A 17,226-nucleotide genomic window follows, 5' to 3' on the forward strand; every position below is an offset into this window, starting at 1 on the left:
CACTATTGCTTGTGCCAAATCCACAAAGGAAAACAAGTTATATACGTAAGAAAAGCTTCTGTTCAGCAACAAGTTCCTGAAGGATTTGAAGTTTTGGATTTGGTCGCGCTTGAAAAATTCGAACCTCGAATCAGGCCAAAATGAGGCAGGCGTCAAATAAAGTGTTTTGTATATATTGTACTTTTTAGGTTCGTGGAAGGAAAAATTGTCGTCCACCCGAAAATAGCATAAAGCTTCCCTTCTGAGGAAACTGTGTAGGTTTCCTATGCAGCTTCGTCTCCAGTCGGGTGGATCTTTCCTTTTTTGCGACGAAACTTCTTTCACCTTGCCGATTTCCACAGCACTTGTTTGACTGTTTGCCATATTCAGTGTCCCTGTGTTACGCGTTGTAAATTTGGCCTCGCTTTGCCATGTGCTAGCCTCCTGGTTAGCGCATAGTGGAGCGACCAACCGGGAATGGCATTCGTCCTGGGTCCGATGATTAGAACAAGCCAAATTTTTCTTTAACTGCTAGGCTTTCTTTCAGAGGAATTCGTACGGGTTTCATTTTCTAGCTTTCACGCTACTATCGATTTGATGACAAGTTTCTCGTCGATGGCACTTTATTTTCGTAACGCACTAGTTAAAGCTTCCGGATGGCAAATGCAAGGTCATGAATTCGAATGCCACTCGAAGGCCAATTTTTTACCGCGAAGTTGTACATGGCTAGGGTTCCATGCATTTTTGTTCTCCGTGAACAAAAACTATCAATGGCCCTTACCCCCGTAAGAATTCATGCTCCCGTTAGCAATAAAAAAAATGCAATGGTTCATAGCCCCGTAAGGCAGAGGCTACAAACAATCGGCAAAGTGAAGCGAACAGTTCTTACATTCTTTCCAATCATGGATACCACATATAGAACAGCATGTTGAAGACCATCATCACCCCCGTAAGCAATGGCTCATACCCTGTAGGCAAGCAAAAAATGGAATGATTCGTAGTCCCGTAAGGTTCATGGCTACTCACTTTGCGTGACTTAGCTACGGTTGCCGGTGATTTCAATGTGGATGTGTCGGGACCGAAAAGGGGGCGGTTTACGCGTTCCGTGCTGCAAACATAATCCTTTGCGATGCCACGCCGATCTGGCTCCACCGACCACCCAGCTTCGGTAGACGTAATTACCTTTTTCTTTCTTTTTTTTTTCAGGAGCAGAGGAAAGAAACCACCGAAGAGCAACGTGCGAACAAAACGGAAATATCTATCATGGGGACATTTATGTCAAGAGATCTGCACACAACTCGTAAGTGTACGCTGCATCGTCTATAGATTGGCGACAAGTGAAGGCACGTACAGAAAAGACAAGTTCAACACACTACTGCATCTTTTTTCTTTTACAAAAAATATCTTCGTAATATATGCTCCTGCAGTAAACAGCACGGTAAATCACGCTAAGCAAATCGGTGAACGGGTTCCAAGATGCATAATTATTACAGTGCGAAACACGAGGATACTGTTTCGTGCATATGTCGTCTTTGTCTTCGTATTTTGCGCTGTAACAATTATGACAATGCCAACTAGCCTAATTCACCGTTCTCCTGGGTTCCAAGGCTCATTCAACATGCATACGCAATGAAACATTGCCGAAATGCACTACAAATGAAAGAGTATACAAAAGTACCATTTGTATCAGCGTGATCTATAATATCAACATCGACATTTCTTCTTCGTCCTAACGAGAATTTACACGAACAGCTTCTTGACAGAACCTGCTAGAAAAGAACATCGCCCCTCAGGAAAGCTCACAAAGGCCGACAATCGAGCTCACGAATACGCGACACCGTCGCACAAGCAAAGAACGAAAAAAAAATGCGTAAGCGAAGCTGGACAAACAGTATTGAAAAACGCACACACCAACGTGTGCAAAAACTCTCTTGTAGGGATTCAGTTATCGCGTTCCGATTACTAAGTCAATGCTCGCGCGCGCAAATGCATGGCAAAAGGAAGCTCAAAGATTCTGTGACCGTAACCTTGATACATACGTATAGTGTAGTGTTCTATAATCGGTATTCTATGTACACTGTGATACAAGGGGCGCGAATTGACCAAGTTCACAATAAAAACAAGTTCCAGTTCACTCGTGGGCAAAAAAAAAAAAAAATGCGGAGGACATTTCGAAAGAAAAAGTTGTATGCCTTCTGTAAAGCGAAAGTTGAAATAACTAAGCCATTCAAATAGCCACAGTCGATCTTCTCGCCACAGTGGCAAAAATATCCAAGATGTTGTTCTCGTCCGCTAAGAAGTCTTGGCGGTGGGTTGCTCGGAACGCTCCCGCCACATGAAAGTCGTGGACAACCTGTGCTGCGGTCCGCACTTGAACGCGTCCCGGAAACGTGGCGAAGCCGGAAGCGCGACGTTGCACAGGGCCACCTACAAGAAAAAAATGGAAATAGGTGCAAGGCGATTCAACATTCGCTTGGCGTCGATCACAGACAATGTTTTTCTGAGCGTTTAGGGGGTGTCAGTGGGGCGGAGCCACTGCGCAGGGCGCTCTACCGCGTCACCGCTCGCCTGAGGGGAATAGTAGGAGCGTCGAACTGATTCTTTTCCCGCATTTTTAAACTGCATATACCTGTGGATACGGTCCTCATCGTTAAACAGTGCACTACCCTGGAGATCGGCCCACGCACATGAACCGCGATATCTCCAGGATCGGCTCACGAAGGAGGCTAGAAACGCACATACCTGATACGGCCAAGTATATTGGTGGCTCGATAAGAAAAAACATTGTCCTTAAAAAAAGATGTCGCAGCCTACCACGCAGTTCAACAATAACCGCACGTCATCGCGCTCACATATACGACACCACAGAATTGGGTCGCCCATGGGCCGTATACTGGAGCGTCGCCTTTCAAATAAATGGCGCTGTTATAGAGGTCACGTTTACAGAGCCGAAGCCAATATAGGTGAAAGGACAGTAGAACAGCATTTCAACTGAGCCACACGATAAGCACGCAGCGTGCTACGTTAGTCTCGAAGGGACCTGTTCCACGACACGACCGAATAACCCGTCCCACGACACGCGCCCCACCGCGCCCAACGCGAGTTCGAAAATCCCCCCCACGGCGCCCCGTGATCGCCGAATTCGCGTTCAGCGAGAAACGTCGGTATCTGAGAAGGCGCGCTTGCCTCTCTCTCACGCTCGCGGGCCCGTCCGCCACAGCGCGCGAAGCAGGCCAAGTAGAAGAAGAACTGCTCCGGATCGAAGCTCCAGAACGGGTTCGGCCGGCCCGCGGGCGGCGTAGCGGCCGAGAGGCGCCGCCACTCGGGCGAGTCTGGCACGCGACTCGACGTGTGCGCCGCGATGCTCACCTCGTACACCGTGCGAAACTCCTGCGCGCTGGCGTCGGGCAGGAAGTCGCTGGCGTTGAGCACCGCCCTCAGCCGGAACACGTCCTCCCCCAGGGCTCTCGCTCCAGCCACGATGTTGTTAAACCCGTGGGCCTGCGAGCGCGCACACCCCGCACGGAATCGCAGGCTATAGACCCTTTTCACGCTTACAAACAGGCTTCCCAGAAGACATTTGGTTAAGCCCTCTGGAAACAACGCAAGTAACAATAGCTTATAAGTTTACAGAACCCTCCAGCTGGCATAAGTTTTGCTAAGAAGTTGGAATGTTCTACAAATTAATTTTATTGTTCAGTGCCACAAGAAAATCCCATATATGAGATCTACACATGCCGCACTTTCTTTATATCTGAACACATCAAGAATATGTGCCTACAGTAAATTATGCGCAATATACTTCCGTTTTCTTGGCAAACTTGACTGTCAGAAATGTATGACCGGAAGTTTTCTGGGGTCATGAATGCACTGCTGCCACAGCGTGGATGAAAAATGTCTATACAGACTCCTGAAGCACCTCCCTTCGTGCGTGGAAAAGCTAGGCACCCGTTTGCAGACTATCTACCACTGGCGTATGTAGAAGAAACCAACGCGCTTCGATGCAACCGATGTAACACGCTCCGTTTACAGAACGGTGGTGTAGACGTGAGTCATATGACACGGAACTGGAGGGGAAACCCGCATAAAACTGGTTTCCTGTGTCCAGCAGAGTTTGTGCATATCACAAATGTTAATTCGATAGAACTCGATTATTCGCAATTTCAGACTTACAGGGGAAGCTTTAGCCAGACCAAAACTCCCACCCACGCCTGTTCAAGTACATGTAAAATGCGGAAATGCTTGGGTCGCTTTGAATAAAATTTGCGGCTATTGAGAGAGGACATTAAATTCTGGTGACTGCTGGAAGTGGAATTTTGATCTATGGCCTGAATTTTATTTTACAAAAATTGCCGAACATTGGTAAATTTGAAAAAAAAAATAGAAGCACACAATGTTTACAAATCCGCAACTCTGCACCAAGAACAGACATCGCAGTCCTGTAAATTGCATTCGTCAGAACATCCAAAATGGACAAATTTGATATAATTGTCTCTTACGTGAATTTGTTGCAATGTCTACGAAGGTTTTGCAAAAGTGCTACTCATGTATTAGTGGTATATTTTAGAGCCATGCGTGTACAATACATCAAGTTTGTATGCGCTTTAGACGTACTATTCTATGCAATTTACATAACTGCGATATATTTTTCATTGCTGAGTTACAGAGTTGCAAACTTAGTTTCATTTCCTGAAAATTTACAATTCTCAGTAATATTTATAATGACCACTGACCAGATATAACCAGATATTAGATTTTTTTTAATGTTTAATATTCAACAAATTTTTGCCAAGAAATTGACGGACTAAATAAAACATTTGCGAAATTTACTAGATTTTTGCTTGGTAAGTGTGAAAAAAAGATAGAAGCACGTTGTTTATAAATTCGCTTCTATCTTTTTTTTCACACTTACCAAGCAAAAATCTAGTAAATTTCGCAAATGTTTTATTTAGTCCGTCAATTTCTTGGCAAAAATTTGTTGAATATTAAACATTTAAAAAAAATCTAATATCTGGTTGAAAGATCTAACTGAACAAAAGAACGATAGCAGAGTTCTGTAAACTGCACCTAACAACAAATCTCAAGTAGGCAAAATTCATGTATCGTACACCCACCAGAAATATACCGTTAATCTACCATCTAGGACGTTTGCAAAAGCCTCGTAAACATTGTAACAATTTAACGTAGACGGCTCATTCATAGCATAACAAGTGTTGTCAGCCATAGATGCTACAACAGATGCAGCTACAGAACATTGGTGCCCAATTTTCTTGAAGTTACAGATCTGTAAACTTCGTGCTTCAGTTCCTTTCTTTTTTATTAAGGAAGTTATTTTCAATAGACAAAAGTATTTGAATAGGAAAGTTGGAGTTGGCCCGGAGCTAAAGCTTCTCGTGAACCGTAAAATCTTTAGGCGACATGAGCACTCGGTTCTGTTCAACCAAAATTCACCGATCATGTGCGCCTTTCTTTAAAGCCAAGTCATTTATAACCAGGCACTGAACCTCAAAGCCCACGCTATATACAAAGACGACTGAGCTGTCTTCGAACACATGAGAAAGCATGGATCGCACGAATTGCTGGCTGTGCATGCCTAACTCGCTATGAAATCTTGTTGCATTCGACCCTCACTTAGTAGAGATGATTTCGTCAAATAATGCGATTTACAAGAATAAAAAACAGCCCATGCAGTGCATTAGCTTGCTGATATATCGGTCAACGTTACGGGTCTGATGACATGCTACGAGCACGCAGGGGAAAAGCACTTATCAAATATTCTACCGCAGTCTGTTCCTAAGTCACGAAATTACCATTTCCTAGATAGTATACACGAAGTAGCGCTCGTATTCCTTGTCGCCTTCTTCACCTCTGCCTTCGCACCCTTTCTGCGCTAGTTTGTTCTCTTTAGTAGCTGGCATATACAAACGGGCCCGGCAACGCACTCTTATTCGTATTGCTCCTGAAAGAGTTGAAGACACCCTCCGATCAATGTACCACGGATAAAGATGTCGTGATTTCTGAAATTTACCGAGGCTTTTGTTTTGAGCAGTGTCCCTTGTATTAGCGTAAATGCGTGACTCGCAAACGAATCAAAATAGTTGTAATGCAATTTGGCTGTGTGCTCAGAGTCGGGAAGCAAATTCGCGGCGCTGTGGCCAGGTAGAATGCTTCAAATCTGGAAGGAGCGCTGTTTGCAGTTGTTCCGAAATTTCTTGCGAGTAAGTAAACTGAAAGCTCACCGCGATGAATGAGAAAACGGCACATTCTGCTTGCGCCGCTAAATGAAAGCGTGCTATCAATACGATATGCCTTATCGCGGCATAACACGTGTCATCAACTTCAGACTTTCCGAGATAATTATCGTTCCTGCTACCGGTGCCTGCGGACAAAAGTACATCATTGAGAATATTCCTGCTGCTTAAGACATCAGTAACGCTAATGCTAGAACAGGAAACTAACCAAATCAAGTGAAGCTTAAGCGTACATCACTAATGTAATAAAGCGCCTACCTAAACAAAAGTACACTGCGCGATTTGAAACGCCATATATAGAAACAAAGAAATTGTCTACTCGCCGGGCTTAAAGAAGTCTCGAGTGAAGGGTTACGTACAGACCAGCATAAGTATCGGCCACCTTTTCTCGATGCTTAAGAATCTTATCCATGTCGGTCACCGATGCGCGTCGTCTGCATGCCTCTTTAGGGAAACGATGAAATCATACATTGTTGTCATTCCACCGCCATGACACGCCCATTATGGTACACAACAAACGTGTTTCAACATCCGTCTTTCTTTTTTTCCTGAAGGGGGGGAGGGGGGGGCGGGGGATATGTGCGCGGCGGCATCACGACGATTTGAGAAGTAGGAGGCATTCAGTGCTTGCCGTGATAGGAGCTAGACCCTTTTTCGCTTCAAGCCTGAACCTAGATCGGCTGCTTCTCGGCGAGGCCGCTAGGTAGCGAGCTATTACTCGCGAATATTCCAGGCATGTGCTGTACCATCCGAGTGCTCGCGCAATGCTTCTTTTGGAGGCTGGTGATCGTTCCCACACCATATACAGTGGGTCCGTAAAGTCATGGTGTACTTTTGACTGGTCATGGGAAATCAACGAAACAAGATAGAAATGTGGCATCACATGGCCGTATCAGGCTTTCGTTACCGCTGCGAAAATGCCTTCCAGCTGTACCATCAGTCATATCTACCTGTTGAAGTATAAACAGCGCGAAGGACGGGACAGGTAAGGACACAAACGATGAAGCGCTATTGGACAGACCACGGCCGCTGCATTAATGACCGGCTGCGCAACACGCCAATTATTTAATAACTGGGACAAGCAGCTACCTTGTCATGCACTGCAAGAACTGCGGATGCTTTCCAGAGCTGAACAATACAGCCATTCTAAGAAAGTGTGGGAACCAAAGGACACGTAACATATATAGAGCACGCAAGATAGCGAAGAAAGGCGCAGCGTGTGTAAGCACATCGTCAATTTATATGCTTGATAAAGCGGTAGGGTTTCTTGAAGGTTGTCAACGTGCGCGGCTTCGTGCGCGGCTTGGGTGTGGCAAGTGATACGAATTTCCTTGCAATGACGTCGTGGTTGTCTTTCCCTTGTGTACATCTACGGAATCTACATTCCGTAGATGTAGATGTACACAACCTTAGTAGAAGGCAGCGCTTCGTCGTTTGTGTTCTTACTTGTCCAGCCCTTCGAGCTGCGTAGACTTCGATATGTACCAGCTAGCCCACATCAATGCTCCACCCGCAGGATTGGCTGGAATTTTCTCTCGTGAACAATTTCAAAGTAGGTTCTTCTCCTGAATATAGGCCTCTTCCTTAAAAAATGATGTTCTACGCGCTTGGAGATGCAGGTGGATGGCGAGAACTCGCTGTGGAATGAAGCGCCACTTGCCTGGAAACGGCTGTTGTAGAATATGGTGAAACGAAGCAGCGAGACCATCTGGGTAGTGGCAAAGACGCCCGCTAGCGCTGAAAGAAAGGCCGCCGGGTACCACGGCTCAAAGAGGGGCGAAGATGTCATGAAGTGGGGCACCGACACTTCCCTGCCCACAGTCACTCGGTACAGCAGAATAGAGACAACTCCCGGCACGTGGTAGATGCTGTGCTGCGGCCGTCGCAGCGACTGCTTGAAGTACGTCGCTGTAGCCTTTGCGTATCTCCGGTACAGCTCGAAGAAAGGCGGCTTGGTGTCGTTCGGAAGGTAAGCCAACGCGCTGTCGAGCATTTGCCACGTGTTCGTCATGTTGAAAGCATTCGCTCCCAGCCGTGATAAAAGAGAGGTGCTAAACTTTTGCATTTCCCCGTCGTACGAGCCCATCCACTCGCTCAGAGCGCGCTGCGACAACCGGACGGTGTTCCACGTGGGCGCGAGGTTCTTCTGGGCGTCGCGGTGCAGCTGCCACTTGACGAGCGGCAGCAGCGTCTCCAGCGCCTCGAGGCACTTGAAGAAGCGGTAGTCGTCCGCACCGTCTTCGCGCCCCATGTCCGCGAGCATGCTGGTGGTCAGGTACCGGGACACTATCGGCGACAACACCCAGACGACGTACGCGCCCAGGAACAGCTTGAACCGCTCCTGGTACCCGTCCTGGCTCAGGTGGGTCGCGTCGAACCTCGCGAAGAATTCGGGCTGAAGGTTGACGATTTCGTCGACGGGCCACAGCTGCGAGTCGTCGGGCAGGTAGCCGTTGACGGCCCTTCGGAAGTCCGGGTCGGTCAGGTTGTAGTATTGCGGCATGGCCCCGAGTCCCCAGAAACGGTGCACCAGCTCGACGAGCTCCGAGTGCGTCTGCAGCACTTGCTGTATCATGACCGAGTACGACTGGCCCGTGCGGCCGACGATCTCTGCGCAGCGCCTGAGGTAGTCGCTCGCTTTTCCGTCGGCGTCGAGCGCCTCGATATCCCGAATCCACTGGCTGAAGCGCGGGTCCAGCGTCATGTAAATGGTGTTCTCCGATGGACGCGAAGGATGGCGACCCACGTAAAAGGCCCAGAACATGGGCATACCCAACTGCAGGGATGCTCTCGTCCAGGAGCTGCGATCGTGTCGCGGGAGACTTGCTCGGCCAAGGAAGGCCCAGTTCGTCGAGGAACGCGACGAACGTCGTCGCATTTTCCACCTCCGTCTGAAAACAGTAGGCATGTGCCGGTGACAGTCTGGTCGCACAGATCTACGTTTTTCAGGGGTTTTTTTTTTTTTTGCACAATCGCAACAGAAACGTTGCACCGCATAGTGGCGAATTTAGCGGGAATGAGCGGGCGAAAGCCTTAAGTTTGCAATGCAAAGTACAGGTGAGAATATTCTTTATACGCTATTAAAAAAAATTAAATTATGGGTTTTAACGTGCCAAAACCACTTTCTGATTATGAGGCACGCCGTAGTGGAGGACTCCGGAAATTTGGACTTCCTGGGGTTCTTTAACGTGCACCTAAATCTAAGTACACGGGCGTTTTCGCCCCCATCGAAATGCGGCCGCCGCGGCCGGGATTCGATCCCGCGACCTCGCGCTCAGCAGCCCAACACCATAGCCACTGAGCAACCACGGCGGGTTTTATACGCTATACTTGCAGCCCCAGTGTGGTACCAGCGCAATTTCTAAGCTGAACTAAGCTGAAGTGAAATGCAATGGGGAACGTGCAAGAGAAGGATAGCTGCGCCAAGCGATTCCCCTGCCTCTCCCGCCACGTTTCCTTGTTGTTGTTTTTCCTCGCGTGCGAGCGCACGCTTAATCGCAGCAACACTGATGTATTAGTAATAACGGATAATTGATCGGCTAATCTAGAGTAACATATCTCTTTACGGCCTCTTTAATAACACGATGAAATAAGGGGGGGGGGGGGAGGAGGGGGTGAAGAGATATAAAAAAAGGCACTCAAAGGGTCACATGCTGAAACATCCGCAATCGTGCAGGTTACTTGCTTTCTTTCGAAACCGATTTTTCTTGATAAACAACGAAATATAGTTTAGAGCAGATAGTAAAAGCGCGAAACACGACGCTGTGCACAGTGTCGTGTTTGAAATACTTTTTTTCCGACGTGTAATTTCATATGTCAGTAGCAGCAGCACCCCTGCACAGCGCAATCATTCAAAACGGTCCTCAGTTCTCTCTCCCTTGCGTATCCAACAAATGAATATTCGACAAACTCGTATAGCAGTGAATTCTCGAATAATATACAAATCGAATAGCACAGACTACTCGTATTCGAAATTTCGAACATCCACCCACCCCATCGAAAGAAGCCTTCCGGTTTCTCACCCCGACAGCTGCACGATTGCGGAAGATTCAGCATGTGACCCTTTGAGTGCTTTTTTTTTTATATCCCTCCTCCACCCCGATATTTCATCATGTTATTAAAGAGGCCGTAAAGAGATATGTTACTCTAGAGTAGCCGATAAATTATACGTTATTACTAATACATCAGTGTCGCTGCGATTATAGCGGCCTGGCATGCCAAGAAAGAAGCAAAAACGAACGCCGTTTGGCCGCAAATGTTCTGCATCCTTAACGTAAGTGCACGCACTTTTACTATCTGCTCTAAGCTATATTTCGTTGTTTATCGAGAAAAATCGGTTTCGAAAGAAAGCAATAATAATAATAATAATATTTGGGGTTTTACGTGCCAAAACCACTTTCTGATTATGAGGCACGCCGTAGTGGAGGACTCCGGAAATTTCGACCACCTGGGGTTCTTTAACGTGCACCTAAATCTAAGCACACGGGTGTTTTCGCATTTCGCCCCCATCGAAATGCGGCCGCCGTGGCCGGGATTCGATCCCGCGACCTCGTGCTCAGCAGCCCAACACCATAGCCACTGAGCAACCACGGCGGGTAAAGAAAGCAAGTAACCTTGCTTAAAAAATGAGCATTTTTTTATGGCGTCGAACGCTTAAACATAGAAACTACTAGAATCGTAACTAAAGGTGAATTATATGCACAGGCGGACATCACTTGCAAGAAAGGACAAAGAAATCCATACACTAACTAAACTATTTACATTAATAAGCGTCATACTACAAACAATACATATTGTTAACGCGATAGCCTTAAAGGCTCCATGCCGCAGAAAATCCGTTCCCAATATCGGCGTCGGTGGAGTTGTCCGTGAGCGTAAATTTCCGTCCATATTTAAGTATATGTATGCACCACGCCTTGCTGTAGGACATGGTGTATATACGGGTTTATATTGCCACACCATTCTGTCACTAAAGTTACTCGTACGTTGTCTTACATCATTCTTGACAAAGTTATTCCTCGGGAATTTTGAGAATGACAGCCCACAAACAAATGTGGTGAAACAAAACACCAACAGCGGGTGCCTTTTTATGTTAAATCTTCTCAGACTTAAATCGTAAAAGTGCGAAACAATAACAGAAACCTGAAAATGATGTAATTATTTTGGCGAGGCTGTGCAGTGAGTGAGTGAGTGAGTGAGTGAGTGAGTGAGTGAGTGAGTGAGTGAGTGAGTGAGTGAGTGAGTGAGTGAGTGAGTGAGTGAGTGAGTGAGTGAGTGAGTGAGTGAGTGAGTGAGTGAGTGAGTGAGTGAGTGAGTGAGTGAGTGAGTGAGTGAGTGAGTGAGTGAGTGAGTGAGTGAGTGAGTGAGTGAGTGAGTGAGTGAGTGAGTGAGTGAGTGAGTGAGTGAGTGAGTGAGTGAGTGAGTGAGTGAGTGAGTGAGTGAGTGAGTGAGTGAGTGAGTGAGTGAGTGAGTGAGTGAGTGAGTGAGTGAGTGAGTGAGTGAGTGAGTGAGTGAGTGAGTGAGTGAGTGAGTGAGTGAGTGAGTGAGTGAGTGAGTGAGTGAGTGAGTGAGTGAGTGAGTGAGTGAGTGAGTGAGTGAGTGAGTGAGTGAGTGAGTGAGTGAGTGAGTGAGTGAGTGAGTGAGTGAGTGAGTGAGTGAGTGAGTGAGTGAGTGAGTGAGTGAGTGAGTGAGTGAGTGAGTGAGTGAGTGAGTGAGTGAGTGAGTGAGTGAGTGAGTGAGTGAAGAAACTTTGTTGTGAACGCCTGCAGAACGGTTAGCCTTCCCCTGTTAGGGAGGCGTTACCGTGACGCGGCCATGACGTCTTCGCGGCGTGTGGCGCCTCTACTTCGGCTGTGCAGTACCTCTGAAATCGGCCCATGCAAGAGGACACGCTTGTACCAGAACGCTCACCTTCGTGCATATATAGCTTTCACCGCCAGCGTTTCCCGGTAAACATTACGGTTACATAAGCCTCACTTGCCGGGAAGCGTGAGAAGCAGTGGGGATATTTGAATGCTATCGCATTTCGCTCTTAAAGGCAGAGCTTAAGCCTCCTCCAAATTTTTTTTATTATTCAAGGTTGAAGAAAATGATCATAAAAAAAGTCCAGTAGCAGGTATCTATACATTTTAAAACCGACCAGGTATGCGGAAATAAACAGCGTGATGTTATTCGTTAAGCTTATCTGATTGTGCATGCGGCATCGCGATTCGCGTCTTTCCGTCCAAGCCCTTCTTTGATGCAAATGCGTGACGTAAAAAAATGAAGCTCCCGTTGAACTTCCCTGTTCCCTCAAGCCGATTCCGATTGGTGCTTTGCGGAACTCACGGCTCGGCGACGCGTAGTCACTTCAGTACCACGGGTCGAGACAGGCCACGTTATAGCACGGTGTGGCGAAGCTTTGTTTTACACCACCCTATGACGTCACAGGGGTGGCGGGGGGGGGGGGGTGTTGCACCGTGAGTCGCGTTTCGCGGTGCCACATGCGTAATCAGGCAAATCGAACAGATAATTTGACGCCGGTTATATAAGTCAACGTGGCCGTTTACGAGTGCACAAACACGGAACAAGACTGTTGTGGTGATTTCCTTCAAACTTTTCTATACCAACGTGCATTGTAAAGCTCGTAGTTAATAAGGCAATTATTGCTAATTAGTTTATACAGGAGGGATCTTGTTACTGCTCCCCGTCTACTAAAAAAAAAAGTGCCGCGGTATATAAGAAGATAAGCAACGACACGTATATATTCGAAGGAATGCCGAAACAAGAAGGATAACGCCAGTTTTGTTTTCGGTTTCGCAGCAAAAGCCTTCATAGCAACCTTCGAGTTTTGCCATGTAGTCTGTCGTTTAGTGTTTTCGGCAGTCTAGTTATGTAGCACGTTTGTTTTTTGCGCTAGCACCAGCGTCGTTTTCCTTCCAGTATGCTCTTTTACGTGTGTTTACGGCACACAAGCTCTCCAGCAGCTTCTTTTTTTTTCTTTTTTCCCCAACTTAATCTGTCGCTTCGGTCAAGCAATAATGTAGTGTTTTGGGGAAGCCGCATTACATACAGCTGCCATTCATTCTTGGAATTCTTGTTTGCAACCAGGCTCTAAAGATATTGAGAGGCTATTCGTGCAGCTTTTTAAACACAATTAGTAGTTGTGTTTAAAACCTATGTCACTGATGGCCGTCTTCCTTTTTTTTTTGAGGGGGGGGGGGGTTGTCAGTCAGGCGTAGTACTGATTATACGGAAATAAATGTCCCTATGTAAATACGTATATGCGCCTGCGTTCGAAGATTCGATAATCACTTTTATATTCGATACTTACTATTTATATTCCATTCGTATTCGAAAAAGTTGACATCCACCCACGCGTATTTTCTGGTGAATGGAAGACTGATATTTTTGCAAATATCCGCCTGAGCTGATAATTCATTTGTATGCACCGTATTCGAGCAAATTTTGTAGGCGCTCCTAAGAAATTGTTTGAAGTATAAAAAGATTTGAAGTAAAAAAAACAGTGTTTGTCTATACCACAGTAAGAAATAGCACAACCGCAATGCACGAGGTCGAATCGCAACGTTAACGATGATTTCGTAACCGACGGCCGACTATCACTCACCCGACTAAGGCAGCGAAAGATGAACCCCGCGGCTTTTCCCCTGGCGGTGGTAGAACGTGTGGGGATATACTCGAGCAGTATGCTTTTGATGATGCTTCGGCTGAATTCTGCGCTGTACCTGTCCATCGGTGACCGGTAACGGATGATTCTGCGGCTGTCCCAACCGCTGCACACGTGCCTGGGGATGTGAAATTTCAATCGCTATTTCCTGCATGCATTGAATCGCTTATTACGCAGTCTTTGCAAGGAGTGGATGCTTATACAGGGTGTCTACCAACCGGAAAAACCGGGAATTCTCAGGGATTTTGAGTAGTGTGGGAGAACTCAGGGATAACTCAAAGAATTTGTACCTCTATCAGGGAAATTTAGCTGTAACTTTATTGAAAGGGTCGAAAGTCGCGGTAATTCTGGCGCGAGTAACAGACGGGAATCGTAATGAATCGTCTTTGTCGCCCTGTAGTCGGCTGGAGGAGTTGCCAGTGTACAGTCAACGACCGACTTTCCGGACGCCCGATAATTTGGACGGCTTCGCGACACCACCACGTTTCCCATTCAGTCAATGTATCAGAACGTCTGAAATTTCGGACGCAAGAATTTTTCGCCGTCCGATTTTCCAGACGTTTTACCGTGACCGCAGGTCAGAAACGGCATTAATCAAAGCCACCACCACTGCCGTTTTGATTACCTCGCCTCCTCGAACCGGTGCTCTCGCGCGCAGATCCGCTGGCAGCCGTAGGCACCACTGCGGCAAAGCTAGGCATAGCTGCTTCGACGTTCGCTATTAAGCTTGCCGTTGGGTGCCATGTTTTTCATTGAAATAATTTGTTGCTGTCAGCAATGGCACCAACTCCGCCTTTGTGGTCCTCGCGATTGGCTTAGAAGCTTAGAAAGCACGGTACGTTGCATAATGCCGGTTCCCAAAAGTCAGCTTCGCCTCTGCACAAGAACGTTACTTGGTGAAGTATACGCAAACATGTTGCAGGGAAGCATAACAAGCGTGGAAAGGGGCTATTGCCACTGGACACAGTATGTTTTCCTTAGTTATACACGCGTACACCCGGTATCTCCCGTCAGAGTACGAGCACCGATATGCCTAATACGTGTACCGACAGGCTTTCAGAACGTTTTCGAATGTGCCTGTGGCGGTTTGAGCCCTTAAGAGCACTAAGTGACATGCATTTATTTTTTCCAACTGGCCGATTTTTCGGACGTTTTTGCGGCCTCCAGGGAGTTCGAAATATCGGACGTGGACTGTGCAACTGACCAAGAAGATCCTTCAAATGATCCACGGGGCAAAAAAAGTGGTGGAAGGAGGACAAGAATAGAAAGGACCTATGCATTGAGGAATAACGGCAAAGAAAGCGTGCTGCCGCCGTTTTGAAGGAGCTTGAGCTCAAAAAACAAAGTGTTGGCTGATGCCGAGATGCAGGTGTCCCCCTCATCCAAACCAAAATAAACTCTTTAAAGCAGGGAAACGCAACACTGAGGCATCGTGCGTGGGCTGAGAGTATATCAGGACAGTCGAGGTTAAGTTATGAGCTGTTGAGAGAGGATCTCAATTGTGACAAAGTTCGGGCCTCATACCACTGAGCTTGCTGTCAGTTGATAGAAATAGCTCATATTCAAAAATATTTGCTTCTGTATGCATCTCCTTTTTGTTCGTATTTGAGAATGTCCGATTCGATTTGCAATTTCTTTCGAAGGTATTTTATTTGCTGTGCATTTTTCTAACCCCTCCCTTCTATTCACTTTTTGAATAACACAAACACTATTCCTTAGTATTCAAATTAAATTAAGTCGTTTTTTTAATTTGTTTCATATGCTTACTAGAGAGTGACCGCATCGGGCGATGTGGTTGCAGCCTGTCTTGACATAAAACATAGTTCTGCGTCACTCAGGGAATCTTGCAAGGGCACCCAGGGAAAACCTGGAAAACTCAGGGAATTTGGAAATGTCAAGTTGGTGGACACCCTTTTAAAGCTTTCGTACTCTGTTGATTTCGTGTGTCACCTTGCTGTAGCAGAGCCGCCGCAACAGCACGCGTTTCTGAAGTTTCTGAAGAGTGTAGCTGGTTTTCGCACTTGTTTTCACTGCGGTTCGTGTGCACATTATCTCGGTAACTTAAGATTTGAGATTGCGGTGCCCACTTGATAAAGAAAATGTACGCTATCTTTGCATATCGATTCAGTGACACGTTTATCATCATTCGTGGCAGTTTCAGAAAGCCCTCCAGTTTCTTTTTTTTTTTGGTTTCGATACTGCAATACGTGAAGCTGTAAACAAAATAGCCATAATACTGCCGTTTATATATTGAAGTCGGTTATGTACATACTATATGGTTTGACATGGTTTTCTTTTTCTTTTTTAACATCTGAGTGTAGTATTATGCTTGGAAACAGCTAGCACAACCACCAACACACTTGCCTAGAGCGCATCCAGGAGCGGTTCGCGAACTTGCACATCGCGACGCACAGGCAGCCATAGAGCTTCCTAAAAAAAAAAGGCTAGAAGAAAATTTGGTGCTAGTGTCTACAGCGGCTGAAAGTTATGGTGATTTAGCAACCACGGCAATGCGTTGGTGTGCAGTACAAAAATTTGTCTAAACTTCTTTTTTGAGTTCAAATGGTTTTGCAACTTTGCGAATTGATCATTCTGAACAAAACATTCGGTTATACAGTCAACCCCCCTTATTTAGAACTTCGCGAGACCACACAATTTGTTCGAATTATACGAAATGTCGAATTAACAAACAGCCCCAAAATGAGCGAATTCTACTCTTTTTTTTTTATTCCTCGATGTATAGCTTGTAACGCCTTTTCATTTCTTCCTCTTGAAGCGCGGCCCAACCAGCATGAGGCGAAGAGTGCCGACATGTTTAAGCGCTGGCACTGCCTGACAGGGCACAAAACAGACCAATTAACCGAAGCGGCGTATTTTAGTGTTCGCACTAACCAAGTTTTTATTCCATGGCAATGTATGGTTTCTCGCCGGGACACTCCAGAACGATCGTATCACGCGAGAAATCGAATTAACCGAGCACGAGTTAACGAGAGTCGATTGTACATCGCCATATAAATGCAACAATTCGTCATGACGATTGCATACGTGTGCAGAGGCGATCTTCCTGCGTCCATAAAACCGCGACTGCGTGGAAGCTTAGATAGGTGTCACCTGCTGTAATAATATGCAACTACGATACAAAGTATGCACGTATCGACGCTACACGGCGCGCATCTCGCATCGCGTGATAAGTGGCAAAATACGATGCTAATGGTGATGATGATGATTTATTGGCCTCGCCTTTCGAACGGGGCGGTGACATAGTCGCCTAGCCAGCTTGATTTAATCAGGATGCAATACATGTGTTTTTAGAGCGCAGCTCTATAGGCG

At 46.4% G+C, this 17,226-nt stretch overlaps 2 protein-coding genes across 3 annotated transcripts in view; one reads left to right on the plus strand and one right to left on the minus strand.

Moving 5' to 3' along the window:
- The window catches only part of LOC135905518 (PHD and RING finger domain-containing protein 1), a 107,375-nt gene that overhangs the window by 6,019 nt on the left and 84,130 nt on the right, over nucleotides 1–17,226 (plus strand). Inside the window, exon 2 of the mRNA XM_065436457.2 lies at nucleotides 1,186–1,279. The gene's annotated coding sequence lies outside the window, so the exon portion shown is untranslated. The remainder of the gene's footprint in view (nucleotides 1–1,185; nucleotides 1,280–17,226) is intronic.
- LOC135905519 (uncharacterized) lies at nucleotides 1,657–9,016 on the minus strand. Of its 2 annotated transcripts, none has more exons than XM_070535534.1 (3): nucleotides 7,891–9,016; nucleotides 3,349–3,480; nucleotides 1,657–2,406 (listed from the first exon to the last, which is right to left on the minus strand). In XM_070535534.1, the coding sequence occupies exons 1-3, from the start codon at nucleotides 8,998–9,000 to the stop codon at nucleotides 2,272–2,274; spliced, it is 1,377 nt and encodes a 458-aa protein (XP_070391635.1). In that variant the 5' UTR covers nucleotides 9,001–9,016; the 3' UTR covers nucleotides 1,657–2,271. The 2 variants fall into 2 exon arrangements, with proteins under 2 accessions (XP_070391635.1, XP_070391634.1); XM_070535533.1 differs by having other exon boundaries at nucleotides 3,166–3,480.

The sequence above is a fragment of the Dermacentor albipictus genome, chromosome 3 (genome assembly GCF_038994185.2).
Source record: "Dermacentor albipictus isolate Rhodes 1998 colony chromosome 3, USDA_Dalb.pri_finalv2, whole genome shotgun sequence".
Lineage (NCBI taxonomy): Eukaryota > Metazoa > Arthropoda > Arachnida > Ixodida > Ixodidae > Dermacentor > Dermacentor albipictus.